The 27,257-nt window shown below is 34.7% G+C and overlaps 1 protein-coding gene and 1 long non-coding RNA gene across 4 annotated transcripts in view; one reads left to right on the top strand and one right to left on the bottom strand.

Moving 5' to 3' along the window:
- Nucleotides 1–23,416, bottom strand: part of LOC109248496 (uncharacterized) — a 67,883-nt gene extending 44,467 nt beyond the window's left edge. For 2 of the 3 annotated variants that reach the window (XR_008422902.1, XR_008422901.1), the window contains exon 1: nucleotides 23,296–23,416. This is a non-coding gene — a long non-coding RNA (uncharacterized LOC109248496). Of the gene's footprint in view, nucleotides 1–6,250; nucleotides 6,383–23,295 lie in introns of those variants that run through there. The other variant, XR_002072087.2, reaches the window with a different exon arrangement.
- Nucleotides 1–27,257, top strand: part of TRDN (triadin) — a 388,796-nt gene that overhangs the window by 328,037 nt on the left and 33,502 nt on the right. Inside the window, exons 26-33 of the mRNA XM_053904527.1 lie at nucleotides 10,835–10,861; nucleotides 11,354–11,383; nucleotides 16,719–16,748; nucleotides 18,358–18,405; nucleotides 20,186–20,233; nucleotides 21,574–21,591; nucleotides 23,600–23,644; nucleotides 25,680–25,700. Of these exons, the coding sequence (XP_053760502.1) occupies nucleotides 10,835–10,861; nucleotides 11,354–11,383; nucleotides 16,719–16,748; nucleotides 18,358–18,405; nucleotides 20,186–20,233; nucleotides 21,574–21,591; nucleotides 23,600–23,644; nucleotides 25,680–25,700 (267 nt within the window). The remainder of the gene's footprint in view (nucleotides 1–10,834; nucleotides 10,862–11,353; nucleotides 11,384–16,718; nucleotides 16,749–18,357; nucleotides 18,406–20,185; nucleotides 20,234–21,573; nucleotides 21,592–23,599; nucleotides 23,645–25,679; nucleotides 25,701–27,257) is intronic.

The raw sequence follows: 27,257 nt of genomic DNA on the forward strand, positions 1-27,257 counted from the left end.
TTAGAAACAAGGTTTGTTCTGTTCTTCTGCCCTTAGACTTAAACATGTTTCCATCAGCAGAAAATCTATCAGGAATTGAGCAAACAGATTTATTAAAGAGCAACAAGCCAAAAAGAAATTAATGCTGCAACTTTTCACGTTGATTATCTAAATGGTGCCTCCTTTGTAAATGATTTACTATTTAGATTTAAATTAAAATTTAACAAGGGAGGCTGGGTGGTTCAGTCAGTTAAGCATCCAACTCTTGATTTCAGCTCAGGTCATGATGTCTTAGTCTGTGAGTTCAAGCTCTACATCTGGCTCTGCACTGACAGTGCAGAGCCTGCTTGGGATTCTCTCTCCCTCTCTCTCTGCCCCTCCCTTGCTCTCTTTCTCTCTCTCTCTCTCTCTCAAAGATAAATAAACTTAAAAAAAGTTTAAATTAATATTTAACATAAATATATCACTTTACCTGGACGAGATCTTAGAAACCATCAATCTAATTTCTACCATTTCTTTTCTTTTGTAAAAGATGAGGAAAGCAAGTTAAATGGCCATGTCAAGGTTCCACAGCAAATGAGTTTCAAGAACCAAACCCAATCCTTAAGGTCTCTTATCTATTGCTTGTCCCAAAACACTGCACATTAATATTTTTTTATTATGCTAGGTCAAGATTTTATTATCTTTGCCAGATGTTACTTTAACAATTTCCTTAGTATATATAAATGTAGACATGCTATTTATTATTTTATGTAATTTTAAACTGCATTGATTCTATATTCATGTGTCTAATATTGCAGAATATTTTTGACTCATTGTTTTCCTCTTCCTTCCTTTTTTGTTCATTGAACATGACCAGTTTTTTAAGTCAATGCATAGTAAAATCAGAAATGGAAAATATTACATTGATAATTTCATTTGTTTTAATAAAATTTAAGAAACTTAGAAAATACAAAAAAATACGAAAGCTATATTAAAAATATTTTTTAAAATCCTAAAATCCCTGTAAATAAAATAAACAAATATATGTATTTATATACCTATTATATTGCTTCCTACTGTTTGAAACATAGCCTGTGATATGGAGCCAGTTACTATCTCTATGAGAACAACAGAATTACAATGATTTGGTTTCCTTTGTAAAAAAATAAAAAATTCTTCTGTTATATGAATTTCATTTCATATCACGTCCTTTATAGAACTCAATCACAAATATCTGAGTAGAATATTACTGTCATCTATATTGAAAAGTTGACACACTAGAATCAACATAAGCATGTTCTGTTTTTAACTTTATCCATTTATGTCTCAGTAGATTGAAACCTTTCTCTTTGACTCTAATTAAGCCTTATTTGCTGAAATGACATATACAATTAGCTGGAACTCAAAATTGCAAAAAAAACAGTCATAGATTTTGTTAAATGAATACTATTAACAAATGTAGTCATGGTTCTCAAACAGAGGTTCTCAAATTTCAACATGTATCTGATATGCCTGGAGCGCTGGGCTCACCCCTAGAGTTTATGATTCTGGAGGTCAGGGATGGGGTTGAACATGTACATTTATAATAAGTTTCCAGGTTATGTCATTGTTTGAGAACCACTACTTTATAGAATTCTCCTCCAACAAGTAATCTACAGTGTTCTTACACTTATTGCAGTCTAAATGTGGATCTAAAGGAATATGTAGGCTTAAACGACATACAAATGCACTTTATTCATTCATATATCTGCAGCTGTGTTTTCTTGTAAAGTCTCATCAAATTTTAAACTGGTACAATATTGTCTTGTAACTGAATGTATGAGATCATGAAACTGAGAATGAAAAAAGCTAAAGAACATGTAGGAGTAATATTAGCAAAATTGTGGTATAGAAATTTCTAGTGTCCATTCCCTCCCCAAAACATCAATTTGAACAACAATAGGTATGCAAAAATACTCTCACAAGAACTAAGGATTCCAGGTGAGGAAATATAGCACCTGCATGAATAACAGAAATTAAAAAAAAAGACAATTGAGGAAGGTAAGAATAGATTCACATTACCCCCACCCCCTCTGCCAAACCTGGGCAGCTTAGCACAAAAGAGACACCCTCTCTGTAGGAGAAGGAGAGTGAAGAGAGCACCCAACTTCACTGCAGACCCCAGTTGGCCTTTGCCAGCACCAGGCTGACTCTCAAGGGCCAAAATGGCTCCCATGGTACTAGGCTCCCAGCCCACCCTGGCATTGACAAGTTCCCACAGCCTGAGGGCAGCAAGCATGGTACAAGATTCCCAGTAAGTTCTCATGAACTTGCTGCTGCCCCATCCCACCACCAGCCAACTCCCACAGACCCCATGATCCCAGCCTGCCCCAGCACCAACCTGACACTTGTAGCCCCAAGGTCTAAGCAAGTTTCCATCGACCAAGATTCCCGGGCTGATCCCAGGCCACATAATCACCAGTAGACCCAAGCCCCAACTGGGCTTCTATGAACCCAACCCCTTGCCCTGCCCCAGGACCAGGTCATCTTTTGTGGCCTTCTAAGATCCCAGGTTTTAGACTGGTTCCCACAACCTAGGCTCCTGTCCTGCCCCAGGACCAGGCCAGCCCACATGGCCCCAGCCTCTAGGCTGGCTTCTGTGAAAACAGACTCCCAAACTGTCCCAGCACTGGGCCAGTCCCCAAGACCCAGATGCCAGGCCCTTCCCTGTGGCCCTTGGCATATCAACCCCTGCAGATCCAGGCACTAGGCTATTCCCCATGGACCCAAACACAAGGTCTGCCCACCTACTGATCCAGGCACCAGATCTGCCTGCCCAAGGTCACCATGAGGTGGCACACCCTGAATCTCTAGATGAGCTGACTGGTGTGAAGCTTTGCTGCCAAAGCCAGTCTGTAAAGACTGGAAGGAGCATTTACTTGCTCAAATATGCACATATCAACATAGAGACACAAGGATCACAAATAATCAGGGAAACATGACACCACTAAAGGAAACTAATAAAGCTTCCATAACTGACCCTAAGATTATGGAGATCTATGAATTAACTGACAAAGAATTCAGAATAATCCTCTTAAAGAAATTCAGTGAACTACAAGAAATTAGAGACAACTAAATAAAATTGGGAAAACAATACATGAATAAAATGAGAAGTTTGAGAAAGAAATAGAAACCATGAAAAACAACAAAACAGAGATCTCAGAGTAGAAGAATACGCTGACTAAACTGGAGCATCCAATACAGAGCTTCAATAACAGACTGGACCAAACAGAAGAAGGAATTAGTGAATGAAAAAAACAGGTCACTTACAATCATCCAGTCAGATGAGGAAAAAGAAAGGAGAATGAAAAACAGTGAAGAAAGTCCTGTGAATTACGGAATAGTATTAAAAGAAACAACCTAAGCATTATTGGAGTCTCAGAAGGAGATGATAGCAAGAAGGGACAAAAGTTTATTTAAAGAAATAATGGATGGAGTGCCTAGGCGGCTCAGTCAGTTAAGCACCCAACTCTTTGTTTCGGCTTAGGTCATGATCTCATGGTTTGTGAATTCAAGCCCCACATCAGGCTCTGTGCTGACAGTGCAGAGCCTGCTTGAGATTCTTTCTCTCTCTCTCTCTGCCCCTCCCCCTTTCACTCTGTCTGTCTCTCTCTCAAAAATAAATAAGTAAACTTAAAAAAAATTATAAAAAAAGAAATAATGGTTGAAAACATCCCAAATCTGGGGAGAGATTTGGACATTCAGGTTCCTGAAGCTAATAGGTCACCCCACTTATACCATAGTTGCTAAGACAGCCAATTTCAAATGTTATCATCATACACAAAAAAAGTAATAAATATGTGAGGTGATGGATGTATTAGCTAAACTTTATTATGATAATTGTTTCACACTACATATGTGTACGAAACCATCAAATTGTACACCTTAAACTTACATATGTAATGTGTCAGTTATATCTCAAAAAAGCTGGAAAAAATATTTAGATTTTAGTGGTGAGATTTCATTGTCAAGACTTCTTAGCCTACTCTGTCTGTGCTTTGTATCCACTGATTATTAACAAGTCATTAAAACATTGTCTCATAGGTACTCTATCTTGGCAAGTCTTGATTTTATCCCTCTAGGACGATAGTTCCCACACCTAAGTGGTCACTAAATTCACCTGAGAAAGCCTGCTCCAGGAACCCCAGTTTGGGAACTACTGCTCTAGGACCTAGATTGACAAGGATATCTCAGAGGAAAAATGTATAGAAACATAACACACATATAGCCTGGATGGTTTGTGAAGCCAGGTGTGTTTATTTTGGAAAACAGGTATTTGAGATGATTTACAAGATTTATCCAGTTTTAAAGTTCGCTCATTATAGGGTGTAAAACTTATAAGGTCCTTCTGCTCTTATATCTAAACTCTTATCTTGTATTGAAATTTAATGGTCTTATTTAATGATACTCTCTATTACATCATCTAAGTAAAAAATTTCCAAGATTTTCACACGTATTATGTGTCTAAAATAGTGTTACATCTAACCATTTTACAAAATTCAAATGTTATGATATTCATCTGAATTGTCCTGACTAAATTAAAGTATAATAAATCCATATTGAGGGAACTAATTTGCTCATTAGATCCAGTTATAAGGCAATTTCTGTGGCATTCATCAAATTATGATTTTTTGAGTAAATTCATGAAAGTTCAGTTTCCTACTTCTGCTTGTGATTTTTACTTTTCTTACTTTTAAATTTAAAGTCTAGGGACACCTGGGTGGCTGAGTTTGTTAAGTGTATGAGTCTTGATTTTGGCTGAGGTCATGATCTCAGGATACGATTCATGAGATCAAGCCCTGCCTCGGGCTCCACACTGACAGTGTGGAGGCTGCTTGGGATTCACTCCCTCCCTTTCTCTGCTCCTCCCTCACTTGTGAGTGTGTGTGTGTGTGTGTGTGTGTGCACGTGTGCATGTGTGCTCTCTCTCTCTCTCAAAATAAATAAACTTAAAAAAATAAAATAAAATTTAAAGTTTAAGTGACCCCATAATAAGTAGGCTTTAGGACACTCTTGACTGGTTTGGGAGTGTATCTATCATATTGTAGAGGTGGTTGGAGAGTTTAAGATAAATACAGTGCATGGATAAATCTACTTCATTAATGAATTAAGATAGTAATTAGACATATATATTTAAGATATATTAAAGCTATTTGTGGACATGTGAATCAGAAAGATCATTAAATGAGGGGTGCCTGGGTGGCTCAATCGGTTATGCACCTGACTTCAGCTCAGGTCATGATCTCACGGTTGGTAAGTTTGAGCCCCATGTCAGGCTCTGTGCTGACAACTCAGAGCGAGTCTGCTTCAGATTCTGAGTCTCCCTCTCTCTCTCTGCTCCTCTCCTACTCATGTTTTGTCTCTGTCTCTCAAAAATAAACATTAAAAAATTTTTAAAAAGAAAGATCATTAAATGAAATTATTCCATTATTGATCAATGTTAAACAATTAATAAATTTTGAGAGAATTTGTTACGAAGCAGATTACTTAAAAGCCTTTATTGATATCACTCATGTAAACAATTCCTGGGCCAGAATTGTTATTACACTAACCTATATAGATCTATGTTCAATGCAGACCTTTGGCTATTGATACATACATAAAACCTGAAATTTAATATTTCTTTGAGAGTCAAAAATCTGTACAAGTAATTTATTGGTATATTAGGTAATAATTTTACTGCATCAGAAATAATTTATTAACATATAAAATAATAATTAGATATATCAGAAAATACAATAACCAGTCACATAACACAGGGATGTGTATTAGTCTCTTTCCTTTGTTTTTGTTATTTGTGTTTTTCTTCATTTGGTTATTTGTGGGGTTTTTCCCTGTATCTTAAAGAATTGATACCAGTTGAGCAAGGCATGTTTGTTCCTCATTGTAGAAAACATAGAAAACATATGTGACTACTGAAGATGACACAGTTCTAGGGTCATGAACTAGAGTTGGATATCAGGAGCAACTGAGACTGCTACCTAGTTGTTGCAGGAATGACTTAAGATTTATTATTCAAATCCCATTCAATATTTAACAAGCTTACAGTAAATAGCTTTTACTGCAATTGCCTCAATCATTTAAAAGTAACAAGTTAATCTTGAAGAGAATGTCAAATGAGGTGTGACTTAAAGTTAGCAATTCTATTCATTAGGACTTTATGAGCTGAACATTTGGTTATATTCATTTACTTTTTTTCAAGTTCAAGGTATCATTGCTAGGGATAACTTTGTTCCTTTAGCTAACTTACCCATTTGGGGTAGAATAATGGTCCTTCCTTAGATCAGCCTCTAACCTGGCAGCAGCAATGGTCTCACAGCCTTATAGTGAGGCATGTACCCCAGCAGGCTTCTGGTGAGAAGCTTCCAGTCCCAAGTTGCACTCAACTGCTGGTATAGAATAGTAGGTATTCATTTAATTTAGTCAACATACATTTATTGATAAATTCCAATATATCAGGAACCATGCTAAGCTTTGGAAGCACTACAATCCTTGTGTATATGGAAGTTATAGGATATTAGAGGAGATAATAAAGTAAACAGACATTGATATAGTATATATATATATATATATATATAGAGAGAGAGAGAGAGAGAGAGAGAGAGAGAGAAGAGAGAGAGAGAGAGAGAGAGAGAGAGAGAGAGAATACTATTGGAATATGAAAGGTACACCCAACCCAACTCAGTCTGAGGGATTAAGGGAAAGCTATCTAGAGCAGCTTATTTTTTTTTTTTTTGGATAATATCCGAACAATAGATGAGATTTAGCCAAACTAAAAAGGAGGAAGGATGTTCTAGATAGAGAGATCAACATATAAGAAAGCCCAGAGACAAAAGACACCTTAATTTGGTGTTTAGAAATACATTCCTTCAGGATGCCTTGAATAGAGAGTGCAAAATGGTGAAGAGAGAGAAAAGGGTAATGAGATATGTAGCAATTAGATTCATCACTAATCCCACTGACCAAGCAGAGGCAGTTGGAGTTCACAAAGATGGTACATGCTTTAGGCTGAGATGTGATATGTCAAATGACCACACATACATTCTAGAAAATCGAGTGAGGGGAGAAAGCCTATGTTTTCATAACCAGTTTGGATGTTCTTGGTAATTATGAAGAGAAGCAGTAGTGGACTAGACTAAAGTACTGGCATAGTGTACTTGTTGCCTAGGGCTGTGGTAACAAGCACCACAAACTGGGTGGCTTGAAATAACAAAAAATTATTCTAGAGAGAGAAGCCCAAAATCAAGCACAGGCAGAGCCATGCGCTCTTTGAAGGTTTGGAGGAGAATCTGTTCCATACCTTTCCCTTAGCTTCTGGAATTGCCAGCAAAACTTGGTGTTCCTTGGCTTGCAAAAACATCATTCAAATCTTTTCCTCTGTCACCACAGAGGTATTCTCCTTGTGTGTCTTCACATTATCTTCTCTCTCTATGTAAGTCAATTTCTGTATCTCTACTCCTCTTGTAAGGGCACCAGTCAGATTAGGATCCACCTACCTAATGACCTTATCTTAATTATACCCGCAAAAACCCTATTTCCAAATAATGTCACATTCACAAGATACTGCGCCTTAGGACTTCAACTTAACTTTTTAAAAAATTTTTTAAATATTTTTTGTTTTTGAGAGAGACAGCACAAGTGGGGGAGGGGGAGAGAGAGAAGGGGAGACACAGCCTGCCAAAGCAGGCTCCAGGCTTTGAGCTCTCAGCACAAAGCCTGATGTGGGGCTTGAACTCAGAAATGGTAAGATCATGACCTAGGCTGAAGTAGGACACTCAACTCACTGAGCCACCCAGGTGCCCCATTGAGGGAACACAATGAAATCCATAAGGCATGATGGAAAGAGAACAGCAGAATAATTAGATGTTATGAGCTACAATTGAAATTGACTTGGAAATAAATATATATGGGAGAGGACATGTAAAAACCAACTCTAAAATCCAGATTTCATAATTAAATGCTTTGTGGAAATAAATAGTTGCTCAGTGTTTATCACAACCTGATTGTAGGAATAAGTAGAACTTTTAAGTAAAGATTTCTTAATTTGGCATGGCTCCAAGTGCATAATTGAACAACCTTATATTTGCATACAATTTGTGTGTGCTTGCGTTTTTGTGTTTTTAATTGTATTCATGCATGTTTCCTAGAATTATGTCAATAGGTTTATTAGATTCTCAAAAAGGAACATGACCATTCAATACTCCAAATGTCACTATGTATAGTCTTGGTAACTTTGCTTTTATCCTTAAATTTAGGCAGAGTACATAGCTGTATACCTGAGCCACACTGGTTGGGCTTGAGCCAAAGCAACATTTCTCTTATTGAACTCTGCTTAGTATGGTGTAATTGGTTCATGGTGAGAGCAGAGGGTGGAACTCTCTGAAAATTATTACATATTTAGGGTAGGTTTTTTTTTTTTAATGTTTACTACATTAGACTAGAGTTTTTTTCCCCCCTGAGAACACATGAAATAAATTTATCTCAGGTAACAATACCAAGAATAGTTATACCAGGAATTCTTTTTAGAAACTATTTGTTGATACTTTAAAACATTGTAAATTTTATCATTGATTACATTTTTTATCTTTGCCTGAGTACTAGAAAGCTGAGAAGTGGATTGTCATGCCAAAAGCAAGACAATAGGTAGTAACTTGAACACAAATTTTGTGTGCTAACATAATTCCTGAATTCATATATTTTCTTACCTTCAGTTTTCTTGACTCACTTCTCCATTTATTTACCTTCTCCTATTCTCATTGTTTCATTTATTTACCAAATGAACAAATAATAAGGGAGTGCCTACCATGTAACTATATATTAGCTATTGCACCAGTTCCCTGGATCCAATGATGGATAAACATGATCTCTGTTTTCAAATACCTCAGTCTAGAAGGGAAGAATTTATTCAAGTTAATATTTACAGTAGATTGTGAATAACATGATCAAAGATCTAAAAGATAATATTAGTGCATAAAAGGGGAACACAGTCCAACAACCTCAGATAAGGTTTTCTGAAGAAAAGATAGCTGAGCTGAGCCCTGTGTAGAAGTTAGCCAAATAAAAATTGAAAGAAACAAAACTCTGATGGAAAAAAATTTAAAAAATCAAACTCTCTGCATAAATGGTGAGATATTGCATGCTTGGGAAGTAGAAGACTAATTTTGTTAAGATGGCAGTTGCTTCCAACTCGATCTATAAAATAGTGAAATTTCAATCAAAATCCTAGCAAGTTATTTTGTGAATGTTGACAAACTGGCTCTAAAATTTATATGGAATGGAAAAAAGACTCAAAATAGCCAACACAATACTGAAGTACAATATCAAACTTGGAAGACTGACACTATCCAACTTTAATGCTTACTATAGAGAACTATGGTATTGTTTCCATTGTTTCTTGCCCTGGTCTCAGGTATGTTACTCATGTGCTTATGCTGGCTCGCGCTCATCTGAAGATTTAAGAGGGCCTTCCACAAATCCCTAGAACTTGCTTTATCTCTTTTTCTCTCTCTTTCTTACTCTCTCTGCAGTGCTCTACTTTATGTGATTCTGACCTGTGATCTCTAGCTGTCTTGGTCTTTCCAGACTCCCAGCTCCATCTCCTCAATTCAGCTCCATTCTGCATTAAGACCTTATAATTCACTTAAGTCATTAAGCTGAGACAATCATAGGACACACCTCATTTGTTTCCCACCACTTAAAAATCAGTCCTTTGTTGTCTATGTTCAATATCTCTAAAGCCAGTGTTTTGTGTATTTTGTCTGTTTTCTGTAATTTTAAGTGGACGAATCAGAAATCAAGTGAACAGGAATTTAAAAAGGAAAAAGTGATCAATATAGTTAATTATATCCATTGGTACTGGCAAGAAGGGGGGGATTGATTTATTTATCAGAGACCTGATAAACAAAATGGTGGGAATAAAAGCTAGATTTTAGTGAATTTATGATTAAATGGGAGTCAGGAAGTGTAAAAAGCATAACAAAGGTGACATTCCTAGGAAGCTGAGTTAAACAATGATGGAAAGGTACTGGATGAAATTTGTAAGGGAAGGTGTTTTACGGTAGGTGTTATTTACTGTCAAAATCTTTGTTGAGATAAAAAATAAAGAAAATTGAAACTGACTATGGATAAGGCAGAGGTTGACAAACAATGGTCTATAGATTGATTACCAGTCTTTTCTGTAAATAAAGTTTTATTGGAATACAGCCATGCCTATTCATTCAATTATTTATGTCTATTTCTGTGTTACAAGAGCAGAACTGTAGAGTTGTGCCGAGATCATATGGCCCAAAGCCAAAAATATATACTACCTGATCTTTCATAGAAAACTTGTCAATCCTTACACTAGGGATCCAATATGCAATAAAAGCCTGTAATGTATTTTTAGTCATTTGGAGTTCCAAATTCAGTAGCAGTCATTTTTAATGTATTATACTAGGACAGATAACATTAATAGTATTAATGGAAATGAAAACAATAAGTCTAATTTTTTTTATTTTCAACAATAAAGGGTTAAATAAAAGTAATTTCTCAAAATAAAATTATGTGCTCTATCTTAATATTAGACTAAAAAGTTAACATTGATAACAAAATTTGTGAGCAAATTATTTTTTAATGGTGCAATGAAATTAAAGTTTCATTACTTAAAAATAATTTTTTCAATTAGGGATTTTGTGTGGATAGTAAATTACATATCCTGTAGAATTTTAAAAAAGAACAATAGTTGGAGTATGTAGTTTTATTTAGATTTTCAAATATGTAATATTCTATCACATTTGAGGTCAATTCAATAACAATTGAATGACTCATTCTCTAATAATTTTTAAACTTTTTCTAGGCAAAGAAGTCAAGCCCAAGCCTCCACGTATGTCATGTGCATGCCAAAAAATAAATAAATGAAACAAATCTTAAACATATGCTTTTACTCATCCTCTGACTTCATAGTTGAGTATTTTGCTTAAAATCAAAGGCTTAACTACTTTGTGTAGACAATGTGCTTAATATCCTTGTATTTCTAATATCCTTTGTATTTTTAATATCTTCTGTGTTTCTGAGAATATGCTATGCTAAACTTTTCTCTCATCCTTTGTTCACTGAAGATACAAAGCAATACCTCTTGTTAACTTCTCATAAAAATCTTAGTTCACATTTTCATTCTGTCTTAAAATAATTCATGCTGTGATTGATAATAAGGAACCTTTATTTGTCTGTTTGTATCAATTTGCTGCATTCATAAAAAGAAGAAAACTAATATGGCAGATTAAAAAACAATGAATAAAATGTAAAAGAAATATGTCTAAGTACAGGAAATAAATATCTTTGTATAATCATCATTATTAATCTTCTATATTTTTAGAGCCACAAGTAAAAAAAGAAGAGAAACCAGGTATGTATATTTTATATATAGACTCATACTTGCATTCCATATTTATAAAGAATATCAGGGGCGCCTGGGTGGCGCAGTCGGTTAAGCTTCTGACTTCAGCCAGGTCACCATCTCGTGGTCCATGAGTTCGAGCCCTGCATCAGGCTCTGGGCTGATGGCTCGGAGCCTGGAGCCTGTTTCCGATTCTGTGTCTCCCTCTCTCTCTCTGCCCCTCCCCCGTTCATGCTCTGTCTCTCTCTGTCCCAAAAATAAATAAAAAACGTTGAAAAAAAAAATTTAAAAAAAAAAAAAGAATATCATATTACTCCTTTGCTAATGTGTCCTAGTGCAAATATTATACAAAAATGTTATCTTTCATTAACTCTTTAAAATAAGACAAACATAAAGCATATTTATCTATTCCACTTCTTCCTAGAAAAGATTGTACTTACAATGGAGAAAGTGCTGAGAAATTGATATGGTTTAATTAATTAATTAATAATTTTATTTATTATTATTTATTATATATAAATAATTATATAAATTTTATAATTTATATAATTATTTATATATATTTATAAATTATATAAATTATATAATTAATTAATTAATTAAATTTATTCTCAAGTTAGCTAACATACAATGTAGTCTTGGCTTCAGGAGTAGATTCTCATTATTCATACAACACCCAGTGCTCATCCCAACAAGTACCCTCCTCAATGCCCATCGCCCATTTTCCTCACCCTCCCAACCCCTTACCCTCATCAAACTTCAGTTTGTTCTGTATTTAAGAGTCCCTTATGATTTGCCTCCCTCTCTGTTTTTATCTTATTTTTGCTTTGTTTCCCCTATGGTCATCTGTTAAGTTTCTCAAATTCCACATATGAGTGAAATCATATGATATCTGTCTTTCTCTGACTGACTTATTTTGCTTACCATGATACCCTCCAGTTCCATCCACATTGTTGCAAATGGCAAGATTTCATTCTTTTTTATTGCCAAGTAGTATTCCATACAATATCCATTATATATATATATATATATATATATATATATATATATATATAATCTATCTATCTATATATATAGAGAGAGAGAGACAGAGAGACAGAGAGACAGAGAGAGCTCATCTTCTTTATCCATTTATCAGTTGATAGACATTTGAGTTCTTTCCATAATTTGGCTGTTGTTGATAGTGCTGCTATAAACATTGGGGTTTAAATCAGCACTTATGTATCCTTTGGGTAAATTCTTATTAGTGCAATTGCTGGGTCATAGGGTAATCCTATTTTTAATTTTTTGAGGAACCTCCACACTGTAGAGTGGCTGCACTAGTTTGCATTCCCACCAACAGAAGAAACAATTGACTAATTGAGTCAATTTTTGCTATTTATTCTATTTTTGCTGTTTATTCTAGGACACAGACATCCTGCCAGAAAAACAGCTCCCCTCACTCTTCTAAGTCCGATGAACATTTCTGAGGGCTACAGTAAGCAGCAGACTTTTTATAAAGAATACACAACAATCTGATTCTCAAAACAATTAAAACTTTTGTTCATGTTTGCCGACTATTAGTGTTATAAGACTGCTGTAATAAAATACCACAAACTAAGTATCTTAGTACAGCAGAAATTTATTTTCCCACAGTTCTGGAAGGTACAGGTCTGAAAGGTGTAATCAGGGCCATGCTTCTCTTGAACCCAGAAGGACCTTTTCTTGCTTCTCCTGGCTTCTGGTGTTTGTGAGCAATGCTTGGTGTTCCTTGGCTTGAAGTTGCATTATTCTAATCTGAGCCTGTGTCATCCCATGGGCATCTTCTTCCTTTGTGTCTTTATCTCTGTCTTTTCTCCTCTTCTTGTAAGGACACCAGACATATTAGATTAAGGAGCCACCATACTCCCATAGAACTACATCTTCACTAATTCCACCTGTAAAGACCCTATTTCCAAGTAAGGTCACATTATGAGGTACTGGGGGTTGGGACTTCAGCCTATCTTTTGGGGGGAGCACAATTCAACCCATAAAGGCCAATCTTCTTACCCCCCCAAAATGCATGTCCTTCAGATGTAGCAAAATACATTCACCTCATTCCAACATCCGTAAAAGTCACAACCATTTTAGCAACAACTAAGTCCAAAATTCATCAATTCAAAGTCCCACATCTCATTATCTTAAGCATTTATGGGTGAAACCCAGGGTATGATTCTTCTCGCAGAAAATTTCTCTCCATCTGTGAAAACAGAAGACAAATTATCTGCCTCCAAAATAAAATAGTGGAACAGGCTAAGATAGAAATTCCCATTTCAAAAGGGAAAAAACTAAAAGGAAAAGAAGGGGTTATGCGTCCCAAATAAATCCAAATCATAGCAGGAAAAATTCCATTAGATGTCAGGATCTGATATCTTCTTTGACTGAGTACTGTGTCCTCTAGGCCTGCTTGGGTGCTAGCTCTGCCGTTCTATAGAGCCCCCCAGCTGGCAGCCCTGCCCTCTCTACCCAAGGAGTTCCCATCAGCCCAGGTCTTTGAATCCATGGCTCTTCTCTTAGAGTTTTTTTTCTCTGTGTGCCCATTCCTGTCCAGGCCAGCATTGTTTTTACTTGTATAGAATTCTCACAAACATGACCAGTTCTGCATTCAATTCATGAGGGTCCATGTCACTGGACAAAGAGTGTCCTCTGCAGATCTTCCCTCATAACTACATCTCTGTTCCTACCTTCTGCTTAGGTGGGTAGATTGGACCTGCAGGTTTGTCTGGCCACTCTCTTCGCTCTGTATCCAAGGCACACTATCTCGATAGGTTGAGAATTTTCCAAATCATCAAGTGCTGGTTCTTTTTGATTAACAATTCACTCCTCAATTTATCTTCTCTCTCACATTTTATTATGTGCAGCAAGGAGAAATAGGGCTGCACCTTCCACACTTTAATTGGAAATTTCTTCAGCTAAACCATGTTCTTCACTTATAAATTCTACCTCTGTTACTTAAACCCTAGTTTGGCTGCTCACTGCTTGAAAGCCAATACAGATGTTCTTTGGAAAGAAAAGGTTGCTTCATTCAACCTTGAACTGATGTCCAAAGACCATCTCCCAGGTTCCCTGTTAAGGAGTGGGGATTTTTAAAGGGGAGATTCAGGGTAGGAGATTACATACATATTAGTGAAAGGGGTGGGGAACTTATGATTATTCATGAGGAATGCTGGAGCATGTGAACCAGGCAAACATTTATGTAACATCCATCTTATGTTCACTCTGGGGTGGGGACTTAACACCAGAACAAGACAAAATTCAGCCCCTGATGTCAGGAGGTTACCTTAGGACAAGAAGAAGGGGCTATGGACATGCTCTGAGAGCTGCTTTAACCTGGATGGGGTCTTAGGCTTGTTTTCTCAGGTAAGGAATTCAGAGCCTTGTTTGTTCATAGGTGAGAATCATGTAAGTTGACCTTGAGTCCAGACCTCTGTGGAGACAGCTAGTGTATTTGTTAGTGGAGTCTGAAAAGGCACAATAGCTAACTAGAAGGAAACCGTTCTCTGAAAAACAAACTTTAAACCTTCTCCTAGTTTCAACTTCATTAACCCCAGGGGGCACAGTTTCACTTACTCTATTTGAGGAACACAATTCAGCCAAGCTGTCTGCCATTTTATATCAAAGATCACCCCTGAAGTATATCCAATAGCATGTTCCTCATTTCCTTCTGGGACCTTACCAGGAGCACATTTAATGTTCCTATTTCTAGCAACATTTTTTTGATATATGTATTTGATGATGATATACATATTTTCTAAATTATCAGAAGCTTTCTTCCTAGCTCTTACCAATTCTAAGTCCTCAGCAGAATAGACTCTAATGTTGGTATTTCTGCCAATATCCTTTTCGAGGCAATCTAGGCTTTTTTTTTTTTTAATCAAGTGTCTCAAAAATCTTCCAGCCTCTTCTCATCAGCCAATTCCAAAACCACTTTCATATTTATATGTATTTGTTACAGCAGCACCTGATCTCCTGGTACCAAAATCCATTAGTTTACCTGGGTAACTGGAATAAAGTATCACAAACTGGATGGCTTAAAACAACAAAAATTTACTCTCTCACAGATCTAGAGGCTTGAAGTCCAAAGTCGAGATGTCAGCAGAGCCATGCTCCCTTTGAAACATGTAGAGGAGAATCTTTCCTTGTCTCTTCTAGCTTTTGATGTTGTGAGCAGTCCTGGTTCCTTGGCTTATAGATCCATCACTCTAAGCTCTGCCTCCACCATTACATAGCCTTCTTCTCCCTGTGTCTCCTTTGGTGTCTCTTATCCTCTCCTTATAAGGACACCTGTCAGATTGGATGAAGGACCCACCTTATTCCAGTATGACCTCATCTTAACTTAACCAATCATATCTGCAACAATTCTATTTCCAAATAAGGTCACATTCTGATATATGGCAGATTAGGACTTCAACATATCTTTTTGTGGGGTACAATTCAAACCATAACTCTGCTTGTCTAAATTTCTAAATCACGTAAGAACTTAATTAGATATATTTCAAAGATACTCTTCCTATTCCGCCATCAAATCATTTACCTTATACTGACATTGAAACTATACTCCACAATAATCATCTTGAGAAAACAGATTTTTCGAATTGAAATCAATCAGCAGTAGCAGCAACTTAATGACAGATAAGTACATGGCATGATATTAACTACTGTGTGTTTAATAGTCCAGCTCTGGGGTGCCTGGGTTACTCAGTTTGCTAAGCATCTGACCTTTTTTTTTAATGTTTATTTGTTTTTGAGAGACAGACAGAGAGAGAACACAAAATGACAGAGAGAGAACACGAGTGGGGGGAGGAGCAGAGAGAGAAGGAGACACAGAATCCAAAGCAGGCTCCAGGCTTTGAGCTGTCAGCACAGAGCCCGACGTGGGGCTCAAACCCACGAGCGGTGAGATCATGACCTGACCAAAGTTGGACGCTAAACTGACTGAGCCACCCAAGCGCCCCAAGCACCTGACTCTTGATTTCAGCTCAGGTCATGATCCCTTGGTCGGTGGGGTCAAGCCCTATGTCAGGCTCTGCACTGACTGTGTGAATTCTGCTTGGGATTCTCTCTCTCTCCCTCTCTTTCTGCCCCTCTCCTGTTCATACACACTCACTCTCTGTCTCTCTCTCTCTCTCTCTTTCTCTCAAAATTAATAAATAAACTTAAAAAAAAAAGTCCAGCACTAACAAACTAGCAGGAAACTGAAATCATTTTTAGTAAAATTCTGCCTTTTTAATAATGGTAAACAGAATAAAATAATTTCTAAAAATGAATTTGTGCTCTAGTTTATTTTTTCAGATTTTAAAATTTCTGCCTTTTTGTTTCCCTTTAGAGTCACAAGTAAAAAAGGAAACAAAACCAGGTAAAAAATATTTGTATTCTTAAATAGATACAAAGCTGATATTGCCTTCATCTTAGAACTAAAAGAGGCTTACCACCCACCAATGGAGATTTACAGGGTGTCCCGGAGCCTTATTGTTTTTCTTACTCTGTTGCTCTGTATGGTTTTATATCACTGGATTAGCTGAGAAGGGGGATATTCTGTAGGCAAAAACACCTAGAATATGGCTTTAAATGGACCACAGCAGATACTCTAGGTTTCAGGAGACATTTCTGGGAGTCCTTCAACCCTAGTATTATCATATTTAATTTGTAGGTTTATTTCCAACGACATAGCAATGACAAAATCACAGACTACTGGGATTTGAAGAGAAAAATGACAAGAATTTATTAAACACCTGTTAGGAGCTAAGGAACAGCTTAGGACTTTTATTTTCATTATAATGCTGTGAAACACATGGAACATGACAATTATTATTCATATTTAATGTGTGTGGAAACAGCTCAATAGACTCCACTCAGAAAATAATTTATTTTTCCAAGGTTTTCCAGCTAATAAATGTTGGAGCTAGGATTCTGCCCATGTCGGATTAACTCAAAACTTTGGGTGCTTCCACTAAGAAATTGTCCCAGACTAATGATTATTTTATGAAGAGGTAACATTGACCTAAAACCAGAGTGACCTTTCCAAGTTTACATTGCTATTTAGTGTTTAAGTCCTAGCTCTGGTACCAACTAACCACTGACCTGAGGCAAGTTTAAAAAAAAAAAACCCTCAGGCTCCATGGAAGCTATTTCTTCACTATAAAAAAATTGCATAGCAAGCTTCCTCAATGTCAACAAATTCAAGAATCCAAGTTTAAATGTACATACAACACTATATTACCCTTTTAATTCTCACCAAAACTTACCTAGCAACTGATCAGAAGCTTGATCCTAATTGCTCTTATAAATAATATATTGTTAATGTATCAAGGCTTATGAATGCCTAAGTACTGTCTTATGATTTATTTTTCTGACTGTATTTTTTTTTGCTGCAATTCAATGTTAGCAGATGGAAACATTTTGCATTTTCCTTTGTTTTTAAACCGGAAACCATTGGAAACTTCTAGTTAGGCCTAATGCCATTTCACTTTTATTTATTATTGGAAAATAACACAATTTTGCAGGTAATTTAATTGATTCTGTTTTTTTATATATAAATGTTTCCTTTAGAACTTCATCTGAAAAAAACTCAAATACATAGGACATGTATTAATTTTATCTATAATGCTTACATAGAATTTTGACAAGAAAATTTTAAATATTTCCAGTAAAATGCATTTGCTATCTATGCTTTAGTATTTATGCTTTGTTACAACTTATCCTTTGTAAAATACAAGTACTTAAATGTAAATAAGAATTCTTGTTATATTGTTTTCATGCAACCAAAACCACTAAATTTTTCACTTAAACTAAAATGACATGAAAACTTAGAAACAGTTTTTTTTCTGTATGGACATATTTCCGACATGTGTCTATTATTTTCTGCTAAACAAATCACTGGCCTATGGAACAGAGAAAAAAATCACCGTATGTTAATTTATAAAGCTTCTAAACATCTGAAAAGATTTTATTTTTATTATTTTCAGAACAAGACAGAGCAAAACCGGAAAAGACTGTTTCTCATGGTAAACCAGGTATTTTGCAGGTGGTGTCTATAGTATAAAATTGTCTCTCCATGTTCTGGTTTCAGCAAATCTAAAGTTTTGAGGGATGATTCAAGTCGTAAGTCACCCAACTTCTAGAACATCTCCAATTTTAGTCATCTCCACCATATTTTTTGAACTGAGGACTTGACCTGTAACAGTAACTACACAGTCTATCCCTTCTCATCAGATACTTAGCTGAGTAAGATCATCACCTCCAGCACTGAGGTGAATGGGCTCCATGGTTTACTTCTGTTCTGCATGGGACAAGACGTCCTTGGGAAACTTACAATTCAGAACGGCTCATTCAAACATGACATCTTACATTTCAAAACCCCCAAGAAAAGGAAATCAACATTTCTCCCTGTTTCCTCTCCTCCTTCCTTCCTCCGTCTTTGCCTCACTTTCTTTTTTTTCAACCCTGGCCTTACATTTTGGAGAAAGTAGAGGTAAGCCAGTGTGTTCTGCTCAGAAAGAGAGACACAGAATTTACCAAAACAAATGTGTTGTTTTTTATTTAAGACTAAAAACTTTTAAGTTTTCATTTACACTAATTAAATATGACTTTAATTTTGAGGCAGTCCCAAGCCTCAGTTATTGTCCTTCATTCCAGGCTGAATTGTTTACCCGAAGTTGTAAATGTGGTTAGGCCAAAATCTTTAATAAGGTAAAAACATACTTTCTGTAAGCATATCTTAGGAAACATTTTCTTTATACTTCTAAAATTTTTACTTTAGGAAAACTGTTTACAATGGGTTTGAGTCCATTTGCTTTCATTTGCTCAGGCTTTAAAATACATGACACACCAACAAAAGAAGCTATAGGAGTAGACAAAGCAGAGCTGTAGTGTGAGGAACCAAGAATAACTGTCTATATTGACATAAGCAGAACCTTAGAACCTTCTCATTTAATGAATAATAAAATCTTGCTATTTTCTTGACTGTCCCAAATGTCAGTCATTTTGAGCTGAAATACAGAGAGTGAGTTTAGTCTCCAAGTATACAGCAAGCACACTGTCCTCCAGCCACACCTTTCTTTTATTTTAGTGATAATATCCGTATTCTAAATTCTGCTTCCCAGGGAAACATTCTAATTGATTAATTCCCACTGCTGAATTATTTAAAAGTTCCATTTTACATAAGATCATTTTAATAATCTCTCTATACCGATCCAAGTCTCTTTGATTATGTCTATAAAAACATAGAGAACAGAAGACATCCCATAAATGTACCACTTTGCCCTTCCCCAGCTTTGTACGATAAAACACACACACACACAAATAAAAAACAAAAAAAACCCTTGGGTCCCTAGGCTAATCCTGGGTTCCCAGGGAGGTATTTTGCACTAGAAAAATTAAAAAATGCTTCTTCCTGTTCCAGTTCAATTATTAAAAATGTATATGTGCTTTTTATTAAAAAAAAAAAAACAGAACAAAACAAAACAAAACAACCCCTGCATAGATAAATACAGTGAAATACAGTGAAGGCAAGGAATAGGGTGTATATTGGCAGGTTAGGGGACGATTCCAATTAGGAAAACTTTTATGGTAGGATAGCTGCAAAGGATGTCTGCAGCTGGGCACTTTTTCTTTGTGCTCCATCCAATTTGAATAGAAGATATAGCTTGCTGTGTTTTTGGAAAAACAGCTAACTTTTTCTCAGTATTGGTGTTATTTCAAAGAGAATACAAAATATCAAAGTTGACTTATGTCACTGTTTTATAGTAATGTATTTAAATTTCCTACTTGTGTTAAAATTTTTTCCTATCACAGAAGAAAAAGTTGTCAAGCAGGTAAAAGCTACTACAATAGAAAAACCAGGTAAGATATTTCATATTTTTCTTCTGTGTATCAGCTTTATGTTACATGGGTACACACACACACACACACACACACACACATTTTCACTGAAGTTTATAGTTTCAGTGCTATAAATTTTAAGATTTTGAATTCTTATAAATCACTAAAATATATACTCAATAAATTAACAGTGGAAAACTAAAGAGATATAATTTAATTTTTAAGTGTGCTTGATCTAAGCTTGCATATAACTCATAAAGTAATCCAAGTAATACATTGATTATCATATACTATTAGGTGTTTAATCTTATTTCATTTTAACTTATTTTTAAGTTTATTTATTTATTTTGAAAGAGACAGAGACAGCACACAAGCAGGGGAGGGGCAGAGAGAGGGAAAAAGAGAGGATCCCAAGCAGGCTCCACACTGGCAGTACAGAGCCTGACGCCGGGCTCAAATTTATGAAATTGTGAAATCATGACCTGAGTTGAAACCAAGAGTTGGATGCTTAAGTGACTGAACCACCCAGACACGCCAGAGCATATAATATTAAAATAGTTCATCTCTCAGTATTTCGTGTGAGGAGAAAAAAAGGAACATACACACTTCTCCCATTCTGAAGTTCTTTCCTAGAGGGATGAATAAAATGGAGTCTTCATCTCACCTGACATCCTAAACCATTGAATCTTTTCCATTGAATTCCAACATCGAAATTCTACCCACCTGGACAACTGGCAGTTAATAGAGTCCCATTTCTTACTAAAAAAATCATTTCAAAGGAAAATGTCTGTGAAGTAATTTTTTCATTTTAACTGAGAGAATCATGATAATCAGGATTTAAATACAGTTTCTCAGTGGAAAATATAATAGAATTCAGGAAAGAACTAATTATTTATATAATTATATACTATTAACACATGAGGAAAAAAAAGAAACCTTATGAGGCCATTTACACATGACCTCATATGTCCTTTGTACTCTATTATAGCCATTGTCAAAGCTCATAATTTCAGCTAATGCTCCTTTAATGTGCACCCTAAGGTGTTAATGTGCCCCCATGAGTATTTCATTTAGTTATATGGGTATTTAGAGATTATCAAGAAGCTAGCCCAATGTACTTGTGTGCCAAATATAGAGATTGCTTTAAATTTTGCATACATTCTGTGTGTCATAATTTTTCAGAAAGCAGTGTAATTGGTATATTTGCTGACAGTGAAAGGATAGTGCTCAGAGAGAATGGAATAGTTTAATATAAGAAGAGGATCTAAAACTAAGAAGAAATAAACACAGATGCTAAAGAGTTATTTTTTCAAAGGTTTGCACTCATCAATATGCCATTTACTTTTCTCCACTCTTTACAGTCAAACTCAAACCAACAAGTAAGAGATGAAAAGAATAAAATCTGAAAACTAATGCTTGGCTATTTTAATTTTAACACTTTGCTTGTTTTTTCTTTAATTGTTAATTTTGGTGATGCCTAAGTCTACATTACCTGTATAGATGACAAAATAAGGTTTTGCAATAGCTTTGATTTAACATCTTTGCCTTTCACTAGTAATTAATACTTTGCTATAATTATCCAGAAGAAATCTCTGGAAGTTGTATCACCATTACTAATACTAATACTAAAAGAGCGATTCCTCATAGGCTATAAAATACCACTAAGAAGTTAGAGTAAACAGGTAATCCTTCAAACACACACAGTGAATAACAAAGGAAAATAAAATGATACACAATTATCAGTGTTATGAACCACATGTTGATTTTGATTTGTTTGTTTTAAGTAGCATTAATTATATTGTAGGTAGACTTTGCTATTTCAAAATCCATGAGATTGTAATCATATTACCATTTTTTTATTAAAATCATGAACTCTTCTTAGGAGTGTGAACTTAAAAGATCATTCATTTTACTGCTCAGGAATGATACAGAGATTACAGTGACAGAGAGTTTAATAGGTGACTATTAGGCTCAGAAGGGCAATAGGCTCCTTGTCACATAGATAGTAAATAAGTCCAAAATTGTCTCCAAGTTTTGATCTTGGTCCTTGAATGTCATGTATATGAAACAACTTCAATGAAAGCATGATTGGCTGTTGCTCAAATATGCTCCGGATCCTATATCAAAAAAGGATTGACCCCATCCAAAGATGAATTTGGTGAGATCAATTAGGAGACCATATAGGTGGTTTCAGGAGATAATATGCAAATATGTGTAGCCTAATAGAACGTATTCACCTCCTGGAACCTGTTGCATATATTTTGAATATGCATTTTTATATGATTATTATTAATGCAATCTATTATACTTTTGTAGTTGCCTTTATTATGACAGTTTAAGAAGTTTAATATCAGCTTTTCAATTTTATTTTATTTTGCATGCTTATTTAATATTAACATTTATGCAAATTAAGTTCACGAAAGTGTATTCTTAAATGCTATCAATCTCTAATTTACAAATATCCAGTTTAGTCTTAGGACAACATAGGTTCCGCATCTTCCCACATACTTCACTGCTGGTGCATGACGTTGGGGAAACATAGTAGTACTTTTAGAATCCAAATTCAGGAGTGAGTGAAGAAAAAGACAGATAAACATCAGTAACAGCTCAGGAGGACTAACCCAGGGTGATTAGAAAGAACTAACACTTGGCAATGATCCAAATATCCTCAACTCCATTCAATGTATCCTACCCATAATGGCTTCATTTGAAATTCCACTTTTGATGAAGGAGAGAGATCTATTTTTCTTTATTTCAAATATTTTTCATGGGACTAAGAGAGATACCAATTACACATTTGATTCCATTTGTCACGTCCTCGAATTAACAGATTCATCTGTGAGAGTTCTAACTGGACCTGGAAAGAGAAAGAGGTCCAGGAAAACAAAAATACAAAATGTGGTACTTTCTGGCATAGGGTGGGTCTAGGTTCAATTTTCAACAATAAAATAATGTCCAGCACAAATTACTTCTGATCTGGCAAGAAAGGAACTAGAAGGAGTCAGAGAGGTACAAAGGGGAGCTTGTAAAATGCCAAAGAGAAATGTCATCTGCTTTAAAGTATCCCTAAGGAATGACTCTACCTTTAGCAGAGAAAGAAAAATCCTCTTTTTATTCTCCTTTTGTCGTAGTCTAGCCTCTTCTTTCTATACCATGTGGCCTCAAGAGGGCTAGTACCTTTGTATCTTACAGGTTGCCCTGAGAATGAACCTGATTGTGTTTATAATGCGTTTCTATGGCAATATGCTTTCTGAGTTCCAGCGTGCAAATGACTTTGAGGGCATGCTTCCCATATAAACTGAGGATCACTTGTAAACACATAAGTAAGAAATGCTTGCTACACAAACAATCCACAGATTGCCAATTAATTTTAATTTCTCTTTCTAGAAAAAGCTGAACATCAAGAAAAAGAATCTCCATCTATAAAAACAGGTGTTTTTACATTCTGTCTTAATTGCCTCTTTGTATTAAATTTAAAAATTAAAACAAAGCCTACAACTGTTTTTCATTTTGTCCTGGTAATTTTTAGTCTGGTTTTGCAGCAAAATCTAGTTTATCTGATATAGATAAGCTGACAATTATACATTTTGCTGAGTATTATAACCAGTATGTATAGGATTGCCAAACATACTGTTATAATACAACAGTATATTTGGTTTCACGGTTTTTTTTTTAATTCTAGTTATGTAACATATAGTGTAATATTGGTTTCAGGATTAGAATTTGGTGATTCATCACTTACATATAACATCCAATGCTCATCCCAAGAAATGCCCTCCTTAATACCCATCACTCATCTAGTCCACTCCCTGTCCACCTCCTCTCCAGTAGCCCTCAGCTTGTTCTCTATAGTTAAGAGTCTCTTATGGTTATAATACAGCACTATTAGCAAAATAGTATTTGATTTCATGATTCACAAGCACCTTTCACTGTTGTCAATATCAATGTCATGTGTCATACTGATTAAGTCAATTCACTGCTGATAGTATTGTAAAATAACTTGCCAAATTGCACAAATTACATTTCACTGAAAACTAATCATGAATTTCAGCTTGATATATGTTCTTAAATATAAAATATATAATTGCTAGCTTAATATTTAAAAAAATACTACTCAAATTTTAAAACTATAATGGTTGGCATGGTTCAAACACGAAGGCATACATTATAGGAGACTAATTGTGAAAATATACCTCCTTCTCCTCTCTTTTTCCCTATTCTACCAGTTCCTATTCCAAAATATCCAATAGGTAATTACTGTTATTTCTTATTGTCTCCTTCTAGCAACATACATACATAGCATATACACATAATATACATATACATACATGCTTATATAAAATAAACATATATATCCCCACTTTTATTTTTTACACAAATTATGACATACTCTATAAGTTACCATGTCCCAGGTTTTTCTATTTAAGAATGTATTTTGAAAATTTGAATTTGAAATGTAAAAATTATCAAATTTTGAAATTTTAAATTTGAAATGAATTTTACATTTCAAATTTGAAAATTTGAATGTATTTTGAAAATAATAGTATTCTATTAGATAGTTGTATAGTTAACTAATCTCTGATTGGTATGTTTAGGTTGTCTAACAAGATTTCTATACTGATACAAAATAATATATATATATATATATATATATATATATATATATATATATATATCTACCAGTCTAGTTTTGTTACTTTATCTTTGGAGTAAAATTTCTTAAAGTATTTTAGTGAAATGGTATATACAATGTAATTTTTATAGATAATTCTAATTGTTCTCTGATATAAGTTGTATCGATTTATATTCCCACAGTTAATGAATTAGAATTAGTTGACCCAGTTTTGAGTGATTTGAATTGTTCACAGTCATGACCACATGCTGTAAACTTTTTTATAAATAAATCGATCTTTAGGTGTATGACTGCATAATTAATGTTTTTAGTTAACAGTTTCAGAAGACAAGGAATACTGGAGAAAGAGGTCATGTATTTGGATGGTATAGTTTTGTGGTTTTCATCTACCACTCATTTATTCCCCCTGAGATTTTATAAAATCAGTTTCTTCATTTAAAATGCTGTACTGGGGGACTTAGACAGTTAATATGAATTAAAGTTAACATGTATTCTGCAAAGATGATGGTGGAATATGCATTTTATGCTATTTAGAAATAGTAAGGCATTCAAATTTTTGTGAGCATTCAAATTGCATCAAATCAAACATGAGGTTTTATAGGGATAAAGAGAGACCAAGAGGATTCTATATTTGAAAGCTGTACAATCTCTTCTACAGAGAATTCATTAGGAATATAACTTTAAAATTCCTCAAAAGGCATTTTCTATTGCTTATTTAATATAAGGTTAGCCTATTCCTGTTTTAACTCAGACAGAAATAAGAATATAAATGACTGATATTTTACCTATGGGTGGAAATTGACCACTGGTTTTCTTTTTTTCTTTACTTTTTAGACAAAACCAAACCAACTACAAGTAAGTGTAGAATGTTAAAATTAAAAATTTGCTATTTAATTATTTTAATTTTATAACCCTTGGAGTTTATATGCAGCAGAGAAAGGATGGTATGTTTATTAAGGAGATAGTCATTATGCGATCACCTATGTAAATGATTCTGATTGACAAAGAATAATGTGTATGTTGTATTCATTTATCCTTGAACATGTCTTTATTGGGCACCTATTAGCACACTATACCAGGATATGTGAGAGAAGGCCTACAATGTTTTCTGTTGTCATGCCTGTGTAATTAATACATTTACCATAATAATGCCTGTGTGGAAAATAGTGGTTGGGTCTTTCTTTTATGTACTTCCTTTTGTTTGTGAGGATGTATTGAGTAAACACAGTATGGAGATCCCTCTAATAGTTGCTTCTGAGTTCGGAAAATTTAGAACACATAATACCTGTCTCCAATTATTTAATTTTAAGCACATGAGCCTTTTATTATCTTACTTTTTGAAAGCCTGAGGGTGAATTGTTTTTAGTTTCAGTTTTTAGTTTTATTTTTGACATTCCAAGAAATAATACGAATATAACAGTTAATACAGTTTTGAAAATTTATGTTTTGTGTAATTTCATAAAAATGAAATTATTATGTATTAAATTATGACCCAGACTTTAACCTGGAGTAAAAATCTGTGCATTTCAATCTAGCAGCTATATCTAAAGTTTTGAAATGCCAAGGAATAGCTTGGTTCCTTAAAAGTATCATGACAGATTCCTTACAAATGCAGCAACAATTTTCTTATAAATGAATTTTATGTTAAAATATTAAATGTTGCCTTTGAGTTGGAGAATATCTTTAGCACATCTAGTTTTTATTATTTCTATGGATATAAAGAGTATTGCAAAATTTAACAGTTGAAAGTCAAAACTAGAATGCTAATATATCACCATAATCCCTTGTAAATACTGTTTTGTTTATGACTCATTATTCATCTTTCATCTTCATTATTATAAAATATGTTAATCAATTTTTCTTGAATTTTTAATATAGCTTCCAGAAAAGTTATGGAAGACAAAATCAAATGTACCAGGTTTATAGAAAATGTAATCACTTTAAATGAATTGTGAGGAAAAATGCATTTTAAAAACCTGCCATGCTATATTTTAAAATATTATTGGTCTATGAAATAGCTGAAAGAACAAAAAGAAAGGCTGGTTCTATATTATCATAAAGACAAGTAGCATTTTATTTCTTGTCTCACTATTCTGACAATAGTCACCATGAGCTGAATTTATTTCTGAGATGTTTTTCAGTTTCATCCCACGACCCCACCTATTACATTTAGTATAACTTCTTATATGTGTAGTGGCTTTATAAATATTCAATGAATAAATGCATGCACATATGTATGAAGATCAAGTTAAAAGTTTGTGAAATAGAGCTGTATAATTTGTAATTAAGAAAACTAAGCAAAGGACTTCAAACTGATTCATTCTACTATATAGAATTAGACTGTTTTAGATTCGTCTGTAGAGTAGTTCTAATTTCAAAATAGATTTCTAGTTACAGTTTTCAGAGATATTA

This window comes from Panthera pardus, unplaced genomic scaffold (genome assembly GCF_024362965.1).
Source record: "Panthera pardus isolate Hobbes unplaced genomic scaffold, ASM2436296v1 HiC_scaffold_17, whole genome shotgun sequence".
NCBI lineage: Eukaryota > Metazoa > Chordata > Mammalia > Carnivora > Felidae > Panthera > Panthera pardus.